Genomic DNA, 12,159 nt, shown 5'->3' with positions numbered 1-12,159 from the left:
CAATTTTCGAATGCGCCGCTCACTTGGCGTCACATAAAAGGCTGCTCTGCGTTTTGGTTGACATCGACCTGCATTTAATGCGACGCCGATCTGCATTTTACTCTGACCACTCGCTCCGTGCCAAGTGAGAGTAGGGCTTGAGATGTTTGAATGGCTTTTCTAAATGAAGTGTGTAAAACTGCCAGTTTAATAAAACTGGTGTTTTTATTTCATGCAATGCATGTTTGCCATTTCAGCACCACGCGCTGTCCACCTCATGTTGAGCAAGCCTATACGGTACATTGCACCTCGCTGCCTATATACCTGTTATTCAAGTGTGTAAAACTGCCCGTTTTATTATCGAAATATTGGAAACGGAGACAACATACTCTTTATTTTGACATCGGATGACGACGACATGACAGAAGTTGAACAGCGTGGGGAAAATTGTGTAAACTGGCGCGAGACATGTAGGAAATTGGTCTGCGGAGGTCCGCTCGACTATGAAAGCTCAAAGAGTCCACGCGGACCTCCACGGAGTCCAGTCCGCTCGACCATGGGAGCACCTTAACGCACAACCAAGTTAAATGCTGCATATTGCTGCTACTGACATCAATAACATGCAATGTGATTCCCCCCCACGGCACAGGGGAAGGACAGCAACATAGAGTGTGGGGAGTCGGGCTCGTGGCTCCTGTCTGACTGTGGAGGTTCTGAGGACCTACCTTTCCCAGCACCAGGTCAGCCAGACCTGACCTCTTCAGGAACAGAGCAGCGTCAGCTGCTGCCACTCGCCCACTGCCAGTCTGATCCACCTACACACACACACACACACACACACAACGGCTCATTCAATTTGTGAGAGAGAGCTAGCCTACATCTCCTATTAAAGGATGAACTAAAGAAAGGGCTATGTATTAAATCTGACATGTTATACATGGCTCTTGGTATACTATTGGATTTTAGTATTGGGGAAATTCTCTTGATACCCTGTGTTAGCCTGGTATGATCCTGATACCTGTGTTAGCCTGGTATGATCCTGATACCTGTGTTAGCCTGGTATGACACTGATACCTGTGTTAGCCTGGTATGATCCTGATACCTGTGTTAGCCTGGTATGATCCTGATACCTGTGTTAGCCTGGTATGATACTGATACCTGTGTTAGTCTGGTATGACACTGATACCTGTGTTAGCCTGGTATGACACTGATACCTGTGTTAGCCTGGTATGACACTGATACCTGTGTTAGCCTGGTATGATACTGATACCTGTGTTAGTCTGGTATGACACTGATACCTGTGTTAGTCTGGTATGATACTGATACCTGTGTTAGCCTGGTATGATACTGATACCCTGTGTTAGCCTGGTATGATACTGATACCTGTGTTAGCCTGGTATGATACTGATACCTGTGTTAGCCTGGTATGATCCTGATACCTGTGTTAGCCTGGTATGACACTGATACCTGTGTTAGCCTGGTATGATACTGATACCTGTGTTAGCCTGGTATGATACTGATACCTGTGTTAGCCTGGTATGATACTGATACCTGTGTTAGCCTGGTATGATACTGATACCTGTGTTAGCCTGGTATGATACTGATACCTGTGTTAGCCTGGTATGACATTGATACCTGTGTTAGCCTGGTATGACACTGATACCTGTGTTAGCCTGGTATGACATTGATACCTGTGTTAGCCTGGTATGATCCTGATACCTGTGTTAGCCTGGTATGACACTGATACCTGTGTTAGCCTGGTATGACACTGATACCTGTGTTAGCCTGGTATGATCCTGATACCCTGTGTTAGCCTGGTATGACACTGATACCTGTGTTAGCCTGGTATGACACTGATACCTGTGTTAGCCTGGTATGATACTGATACCCTGTGTTAGCCTGGTATGATGCTGATACCCTGTGTTAGCCTGGTATGATACTGATACCTGTGTTAGCCTGGTATGATACTGATACCTGTGTTAGCCTGGTATGACACTGATACCCTGTGTTAGCCTGGTATGATGCTGATACCCTGTGTTAGCCTGGTATGATACTGATACCTGTGTTAGCCTGGTATGATACTGATACCTGTGTTAGCCTGGTATGATACTGATACCTGTGTTAGCCTGGTATGATACTGATACCTGTGTTAGCCTGGTATGATACTGATACCCTGTGTTAGCCTGGTATGATCCTGATACCCTGTGTTAGCCTGGTATGACACTGATACCCTGTGTTAGCCTGGTATGACACTGATACCTGTGTTAGCCTGGTATGACACTGATACCTGTGTTAGCCTGGTATGACACTGATACCTGTGTTAGCCTGGTATGATCCTGATACCCATGTTAGCCTGGTATGACACTGATACCTGTGTTAGCCTGGTATGACACTGATACCTGTGTTAGCCTGGTATATGATCCTGATACCCTGTGTTAGCCTGGTATGATCCTGATACCTGTGTTAGCCTGGTATGACACTGATACCTGTGTTAGCCTGGTATATGATCCTGATACCCTGTGTTAGCCTGGTATGACACTGATACCTGTGTTAGCCTGGTATGATACTGATACCCTGTGTTAGCCTGGTATGACACTGATACCTGTGTTAGCCTGGTATGATACTGATACCCTGTGTTAGCCTGGTATGACACTGATACCTGTGTTAGCCTGGTATGATACTGATACCTGTGTTAGCCTGGTATGACACTGATACCTGTGTTAGCCTGGTATGACACTGAATCCTGATACCTGTGTTAGCCTGGTATGACACTGATACCTGTGTTAGCCTGGTATGACACTGATACCTGTGTTAGCCTGGTATGACACTGATACCTGTGTTAGCCTGGTATGATCCTGATACCCTGTGTTAGCCTGGTATGACACTGATACCTGTGTTAGCCTGGTATGATCCTGATACCCTGTGTTAGCCTGGTATGATCCTGATACCTGTGTTAGCCTGGTATGATCCTGATACCTGTGTTAGCCTGGTATGATACTGATACCTGTGTTAGCCTGGTATGACACTGATACCTGTGTTAGCCTGGTATGACACTGATACCTGTGTTAGCCTGGTATGACACTGATACCTGTGTTAGCCTGGTATGATACTGATACCTGTGTTAGCCTGGTATGACACTGATACCTGTGTTAGCCTGGTATGATACTGATACCTGTGTTAGCCTGGTATGATACTGATACCTGTGTTAGCCTGGTATGATACTGATACCTGTGTTAGCCTGGTATGACACTGATACCTGTGTTAGCCTGGTATGATACTGATACCTGTGTTAGCCTGGTATGATACTGATACCTGTGTTAGCCTGGTATGATACTGATACCTGTGTTAGCCTGGTATGATACTGATACCCTGTGTTAGCCTGGTATGATCCTGATACCCTGTGTTAGCCTGGTATGATCCTGATACCCTGTGTTAGCCTGGTATGACACTGATACCCTGTGTTAGCCTGGTATGATCCTGATACCCTGTGTTAGCCTGGTATGATCCTGATACCCTGTGTTAGCCTGGTATGACACTGATACCCTGTGTTAGCCTGGTATGATCCTGATACCCTGTGTTAGCCTGGTATGACACTGATACCCGTGTTAGCCTGGTATGATCCTGATACCCTGTGTTAGCCTGGTATGATCCTGATACCTGTGTTAGCCTGGTATGATCCTGATACCCTGTGTTAGCCTGGTATGATCCTGATACCTGTGTTAGCCTGGTATGACACTGATACCCGTGTTAGCCTGGTATGATCCTGATACCCTGTGTTAGCCTGGTATGATCCTGATACCTGTGTTAGCCTGGTATGATCCTGATACCCTGTGTTAGCCTGGTATGACACTGATACCCTGTGTTAGCCTGGTATGATACTGATACCCTGTGTTAGCCTGGTATGATCCTGATACCCTGTGTTAGCCTGGTATGATCCTGATACCCTGTGTTAGCCTGGTATGATACTGATACCCTGTGTTAGCCTGGTATGATCCTGATACCCTGTGTTAGCCTGGTATGACACTGATACCCTGTGTTAGCCTGGTATGACACTGATACCTGTGTTAGCCTGGTATGATCCTGATACCTGTGTTAGCCTGGTATGATCCTGATACCTGTGTTAGCCTGGTATGATCCTGATACCTGTGTTAGCCTGGTATGATCCTGATACCTGTGTTAGCCTGGTATGATCCTGATACCTGTGTTAGCCTGGTATGACACTGATACCTGTGTTAGCCTGGTATGACACTGATACCCTGTGTTAGCCTGGTATGATCCTGATACCTGTGTTAGCCTGGTATGACACTGATACCCTGTGTTAGCCTGGTATGACACTGATACCCTGTGTTAGCCTGGTATGATACTGATACCTGTGTTAGCCTGGTATGACACTGATACCCTGTGTTAGCCTGGTATGATACTGATACCCTGTGTTAGCCTGGTATGACACTGATACCTGTGTTAGCCTGGTATGACACTGATACCCTGTGTTAGCCTGGTATGATACTGATACCCTGTGTTAGCCTGGTATGATACTGATACCTGTGTTAGCCTGGTATGATCCTGATACCTGTGTTAGCCTGGTATGATCCTGATACCTGTGTTAGCCTGGTATGATCCTGATACCTGTGTTAGCCTGGTATGACACTGATACCCTGTGTTAGCCTGGTATCGCTGCATCCCTAGCCTCCACACTGGGGGGGTGAGTTCCAAACAGTTACATCATTAATGCAAATAAACCAAAGAGATGTTCTGTAGAATTTGTTTTCTCACAGCTGCTGCGTCCCTATTATAACCACTACACTTCAATTCTCTTTCAGGAAGCTCCCGGCTACAGTAGCAAGCAAGAGAGAAAGAGAGAGAGAGAGAGACATCATTTATTCATGGGACGGTCTCCCTCAGTGGGCACAGAGACTAGATGTGAGAGGAGAGATCACTCCTCACTGCGGTAGGTTAATACAGAGCTGATACCACACATCAGCATGTTTCCCTATTTCTCCCTCTCCGTTACTTGTCCTATTATTATTATACCTAGTATTAGGTCAACAATGACTGGTCATTTACAACCTTTAAGCTAGCGAGTCAGAAATAGTACTCTTAAAAAGATTGCATCATGGTCCAACCAGTGTATGAATTCAGCTCTTGTAAAGAAGGCATTTGCTTACCTGCCGGTAGTACTTGTCATAGACAGGATTTCCACTGGAGAGCTATTGGGAGAGACAAGAAGAGCTTTCAACAACAAAGTAACAATTTCAAACATGTATCAAAATGTGGTAACAGGAAAGTAATAACTGCACTATGAACATGTCTCTCGTATTAACACTTTGAGTGCCAGGGACGTCATATTTCGTTTTATTAGCCCCCCCACTGAGTGCCACGGACGACAAATATCGTTTTATTAGCGATCTGAAATCATATTTCATCAACAGAGTCTCCCGTTGGTACAGCAACCCCTACAGGAGCTCAGAATGGAAAAAAGCGCCCCCTATCGTCTATCCCTGTGTAACTGCAGGTCAGTCGCTTAGACTGACCTGGGATCTGTAGATATGTAGGGGCGGAGCCAGCTGGTTCCTTGTGCTGGTAAGAAGTCTGATCAACATGGAAGTCATCGCGGGACGGGAATCAGCCTGGAATATATATTTACAGCAGCAAATACTCAATCAATAAGCGTGATCGATATTTAGACTGGCGATCAGGAATTGGAATGATCTTTTTGGTGAACATCTGATCTGAGGTAAGGAATCTATTTGACCAGTCTTGGGATAATCAGAGTTGTATTCGCTGAGATCTCAGCGTTTGCCCTATGTGTGATGTGGCTGTTTGTGCGCGATCGCTGATGAGGAAATAAGAGAATCGATTTTTCAGATCGCCTCTATAGCGTGCATACGTACACATATACTATCGATAATCTAGCGGTTATTTGAAAACTATTCATAAATAGGCCGAAAAATTACAACATTTTTGTGTATTCTAGAATATTCCAGTAAATGTCTTTTATCATGGAATATTTATATTTTCCTTGAAAACGAGGGCTTTTTAAAATGCTATAAAACGAAAATGAACCGATAAAAATTGGGGTAGATAGATACCGGGTCTGTTTGGCATACAGTGTAATACACTCCACAAGCTGAAATCATCAACAAGTGTTGGTTTGGCTGCTGGCCAAGGCTGTCGTCCACTGGGCCAGGACAGCTGCCAGCAAACAAGGCTGATCCATTACAGATGGTGAAGGCAAAGCCACTAACTCAGATCAATATGTTTATGAACTCAGATCAATATGTTTATTCTCTGCAGCATTTCTCATCATCACCTTCATATGGGAACAATACAATACACATACAAAAGAAAAGCAGGTCAATACGGCTGAACAACCATAGGCTTTATCAAATTCATATTGATATTGCAACATAATGACAGTATGCCATGTTCTGTACAAGAACAAATGAGGAAGCAGGAGTGAGTCTAGCAGACGTGCTTCATTCACACCCAGAAATACTGTCTTCACTCACACCCAGAAATACTGTCTCCACTCTCTCCACTCACATCCAGAAATACTGTCTTCATTCACTCAGAAATACTGTTCACTCACAGAGAAATACTGTATTCACTCACACCCAGAAATACTGTCTTCATTCACCCAGAAATACTGTCTTCATTCACCCAGAAATACTGTCTCCATTCACATCCAGAAATACTGTCTTCATTCACATCAAGAAATACTGTCTCCACTCACACCCAGAAATACTGTCTTCATTAACCCAGAAATACTGTCTTCACTCACATCCAGAACTACTGTATTCACTCACACCCAGAAATACCGTCTTCATTAACCCAGAAATACTGTCTTCACTCACCCAGAAATACTGTCTTCACTCGTCACACCCAGAACTACTGTCTTCACTCACATCCAGAACTACTGTATTCACTCACACCCAGAAATACTGTCTTCATTAACCCAGAACTACTGTCTTCACTCACACCCAGAAATACTGTCTTCACTCACACCCAGAAATACTGTCTTCACTCACACCCAGAAATACTGTCTTCATTCACCCAGAAATACTGTCTTCACTCACACCCAGAAATACTGTCGTTGTTCACCCAGAAATACTGTCTTCACTCACACCCAGAAATACTGTCTTCATTCACACCTAGAAATACTGTCTTCACATCACACCCAGAAATACTGTCTTCACTCACACCCAGAAATACAGTCTTCACTCACACCCAGAAATACAGTCTTCACTCACACCCAGAAATACTGTCGTGGTTCACCCATAAATACTGTCTTCACTCACACCCAGAAATACTGTCTACCCTCACACCCATAAATACTGTCTTCATTAACCCATAAATACTGTCTTCATTAACCCATAAATACTGTCTTCATTCACCCAGAAATACTGTCTTCACTAACACCCAGAAATAATGTCTTCATTAACCCAGAAATACTGTCTTCATTAACCCAGAAATAGTGTCTTCATTCACCCAGAAATACTGTCTTCCCTCACACCCATAAATACTGTCTTCATTAACCCATAAATACTGTCTTCATTAACCCATAAATACTGTCTTCATTCACCCATAAATACTGTCTTCACTAACACCCAGAAATAATGTCTTCATTAACCCAGAAATAATGTCTTCATTAACCCAGAAATACTGTCTTCATTAACCCAGAAATACTGTCTTCACTAACACCCATAAATACTGTCTTCATTAACCCATAAATACTGTCTTCATTCACCCAGAAATACTGTCTTCACTAACACCCAGAAATAATGTCTTCATTAACCCAGAAATACTGTCTTCATTAACCCAGAAATAGTGTCTTCATTCACCCAGAAATACTGTCTTCACTCACGACCAGAAATACTGTCTTCATTAACCCAGAAATACGGTCTTCATTAACCCAGAAATACTAGGTTCATAAAATGCAAGGAGATTGGTCATCGCTGGGAAATCCAATAGGAGATGGCATAATGCCATACTATAACTCTTACATGACCTGAAAGCATTAATCTCAGTAATTGGACTACCAGTAATATGATTATAAGAAAGTTGCACTCCTTTCCTATGTTTCCCGGCAAAGTCGTGCTAGGGTTTCCCATTAATGACCTAGACTGTGGCGGCCAGTCTAAATAGTCCCGCCACAGTTGTATAATGAACCAAATTTTTTTTTTTTTTTAATTTTTTTTTTTTTAAATATAAAGTTTGCCAATAGGGATGTATCAGTAGTATTGGCAGTGGTAGTAGTCCTAATAGTAATCCACTATATTTTTTTATTTTCTAAAAAATAAACCAGTTCAACACAGGTAACTACTTTTGCTTCATTTCTTTGATGGCTCAAATGTATGCTCTAGTCCTGTGGTTCCCAAACCTCTCCTTGAGACACCCCAGCCGTTCCATGTATTTGTTAAATTCCACCACCAGCACACCTTGATTCAACTAATAAAGGGCTAGTTAAGTTGAATCAGGTGTGCTGGTGGTGGAGTTTAACAAATACATTGAACGGCTGGGGTGCTTCGAGGAGAGGATTGGGAAGCACTAGTCTAGTCGATTTTGTGTTTTGAGCACAAAGTTCATCATAGATCTAGCCTATTTATTTTGCTCTCAAAGTGCACCAGATTGATGCATTTAACTTTAAAATGTACAACTAAAAAATCCGGGGGGGCATGCCCCCGGACCCCCCTAGAGGGTCGGAGGTTCACCCCCCATAGTCTCTGAAAATCCTGTGGGAAACACTGAGCACTGTATTCTCTCAAATAATGTAATTAACTGTGTGTGTGCATAATGTTTGCGTCCTACACCAGCAATGGCAGGACACTGGAATGGAGCGAGGTTACAGAAGGGTTCTGCTTAGGGATGTCCGATATTATCGGCCGATATTGGCATTAAAATGTGATATATCGGTATTGGTTTTCAAAAATAAATAAATAAATACTTTATTTATTTTTTACATTTCTATAACCTTTATTTACCCAGGCAAGCAAGTAAGAACAAATTCTGATTTTACTTATTGTCAAAAGTATGCATAATGTTGTGTTAATTCCACAACAAGAGATATGTAATGTTAATTACCTGAAATTATTCCGTTTTTTTGGGGGGGGGGGGAACCCTGCATATATCGGTATCGGTTGATATCGGTATCGGAAATTAAGAGTTGGACAATATCGGTATCGGTAAAAAAGCCAATATCGAGCATCAACTTCTGCTGATATCTGAACAGAGGGACTATGACTGGTAAGCTCAGCTGGACTTCCTGACATAGACTACACTTCCTGTGGATCCTCCTGATGGTTCGCTCACAGAGCTATTCAGACTGAGAGTATCTCATTAGGCAACAGAAAATTCTTCTTCTGTCAATTCCTCCCTCCTTTAAGCCTTTCTTCCTGTCATTTAGCCCATTAATGACCCAATCCAAAATATCCATACAAGTAAAATCGTATGCCATTTTAAGATGTATTACTAAAGAGCGAGGCAAGAAGAGAACACTGGGTCAGCAAATATTGTGATGCAGGGAGTGGCAATTCATACATTGGATAAAAGCTTTCTCTTGGAAATGAGATTATGCCTCTACAACCACAAAATCACCTTCCATGTACAAGAAAAGCAGATATGTCATCATGAGTCTTGCTAAAGATTTACACTGTTTGGGGAAAGAATAGTTACCAGAAAAACATAGCCTACACACCCAGTTTATTTCCATGTCTGTAATGTCAACAGTCAATTCATAATCCAATCACCATTCACACACGTATCATGGTTCTCTGGCCCACTCCACTTTTTCAATGGCTAACAATTGTGTGCCTGGAACTGTTGGCGGCCAAAACACTGTGGCCATTGTGCTGGTGACTCTTTAATTGCGCTGCATTGAAAAAACATCCCTCAATCACTCTCTCTAGCCTATAGAAAACTGCAGCAGACAGCCAGATACGCTACTGTACTGGGGTTGACAGAGTCGTCTAGTCTGTTACAGAAAGTTCTACTCCAGAGTCCCTAATCCACCCGCTGCCAAGAAACACTGTAGCGTCAGTACCAACAACAAATAGCCTATATAGGCCCACAGTACGAGGGCAGTGTACAGTACAAGGTCAGCGTTTGTCTGGTAGAGAGGGCAGTGACATGATCACAACACCTGGGCAAGTCCTCTTCATGCATCTCTGCCAGTGTCGGAGCGGAATTAAATGACACAGCGGGGGAATCTCAGAACACGACATTTACACAATCAATCTAATTAAGTAGAAGTAGAATCTTATTGAGCAGCCCAGAGTCCGGTGCCTGGGGACCAGCTCCAGTTCTCATGCCAGTGCCTTGCTCAAGGGCAACGGCAGGAATATGTACCTAGTACCTACTAGCCTGCATGTCTTTCATGTTGTTTGGTTTAAGCAAGCCTGCTACAGCATGGGCAAACAACTAACCCTACGGACTGAGTTTTACGTCACAGGTCGACTATGAGTCCATGTATGACAGTGAATGATTATGACAAAACTGCAGACTTCAGACTGGATTCCTCTCTAGACTAATAGGTCAGGGCCGGTTCCTATTTTTTCCTCAAATGGCTGGGAGATTCCTGTGACCTCTACAACTGGGCATATATATATCACATGGAAAATGGGGCATATATCACATGGAAAACACAGCCATCACACCAACAACTCCCTGTCACTGGTAGACACAGTGATCACACCTACAGCCTCTCAGGTGTGTAGTAGACCCAAACAGTGGCTCAGGTTACAGGTCAGTGACTGAACCTCGCTACTAGGATCTAGTACTTCCCAAGACTTGTCGTCAGCATTAACTGCAACCCCTGCAGGACAGGTTTGTGACCTAGAGGTTACAGCGTTAGTTGTAAAGCAAAAGAGCAAAAACCTCAGACCTTTCATTGTGCAACTGCAAACTGCCTAACTTCCAAGTGCTACATCTGGTCAGCAAAATGACTAACCATTTGTGACAACTGAAGTGCAAGCTTGGGCATTACACTTCCTCTAAAGCAGAGACATCTATAGATATATCTATGGAACAGGCTATTGATTGATTGAAAACTGTATTAACAGATTGCAGAATGGGTACAGTACAGTACAATACATACAATTGTTAAGGGGATGCAGACCAGAGAAAGACTTTCGTCTTGTTTACATCAGGGTCCCCCATTTTCAATTCATCATAACATATATGACATACAGATAGACAGTATTGTACTTTCTAGCTAGATGGACACACTACAAGGCCAGCACTGCAAATACGTCTGGCTGGTTTCCAAAGGTCGTGGGCTTTTATACATTAACCGAGGCAGTGAAGGCAAAGTAATTCTACTACCGTAGTAACCCAACTTGACTGCTTAGCGAGACTAACCACGTTAAGTTAGTATAGCAACATGGCTTAAAATATATATATATAGATTGCACAACTTAGCTAGCCAACCACTTGCTATATCTGTGGACAGCGAGGCTCTCTAGCAAAGCACTTTTGACAGTGAAGCAACAACAAAACAACACATGGGGAGAGTCCGTAAAACACCCCTTTCTCTGATCAAGACCGTCCAGCCTGCAGTTAACCAGTGCATGGTTATTATTCACGTTCCCGTTGAAATCGAAACAAGTAACGTTGGGTTTGCATTAGTTTCATAAAGCAACTCTAACCCCAAACCCAAAATACACACACACTAGCACGTAGCTAGCAGGCTAGCTAGCTACGCCCTTACGCAGTCCGTCCCCAAAGAGATTAGGCAGAAACTTTTCCCAGTCAGAGCAGGAGGGAGAACTTCCACAAAGACGGGTAACGGACGCAATGCGAGCGCGTTTTTGTCTACCCAAATTAACTAACGATGATTCAATATTTATGAACTATAGATAGACGAAAAAAAGACATTTCTGGCCGTTGGTTTTTGAGTTAAAAGACAAGTGTTACCTGAGTCAGAGACAGAGTGGCAGCCATAGTGTTTCTGTTCCCACTGCTTCATTCTCTGCGTTGCTGCGATGTGCACATAGGGGGCGCTAAAAAACCTGGCACTGGAGCTCATGAACAGGAATCATATATTATCCACGACTAGAATCTATGAGTGCAGAATTATAACTCGTGCATTTAGGTTATCTTGTGTGTCTTTCATATCTGCCACATCAAAACTAAATTACATTATATTACAACAACCAAAATGACCATACATGTAGGCTACAACTC

The 12,159-nt window shown here is 43.2% G+C and overlaps 1 protein-coding gene across 3 annotated transcripts in view; it reads right to left on the bottom strand.

Moving 5' to 3' along the window:
* Positions 1 to 11,933, bottom strand: part of eps15 (epidermal growth factor receptor pathway substrate 15) — a 61,030-nt gene extending 49,097 nt beyond the window's left edge. For all 3 annotated transcript variants that reach the window (XM_084308909.1, XM_084308911.1, XM_084308910.1), the window contains exons 1-3: positions 11,890 to 11,933; positions 5,145 to 5,186; positions 705 to 794 (exon numbers count right to left, since the gene is read on the bottom strand). In XM_084308909.1, coding sequence (XP_084165035.1) covers positions 705 to 794; positions 5,145 to 5,186; positions 11,890 to 11,916 — 159 coding nt within the window. In that variant the 5' untranslated portion in view covers positions 11,917 to 11,933. The remainder of the gene's footprint in view (positions 1 to 704; positions 795 to 5,144; positions 5,187 to 11,889) is intronic.
* Positions 11,934 to 12,159: the final 226 nt, after the last annotated feature.

Source organism: Notolepis coatsorum, assembly GCF_963971535.1.
Source record: "Notolepis coatsorum genome assembly, chromosome: 2".
Taxonomy (NCBI): domain Eukaryota; kingdom Metazoa; phylum Chordata; class Actinopteri; order Aulopiformes; family Paralepididae; genus Notolepis; species Notolepis coatsorum.
Note: the sequence above shows the minus strand (reverse complement) of the source record. Positions and strands in the feature narration are given on the sequence as shown.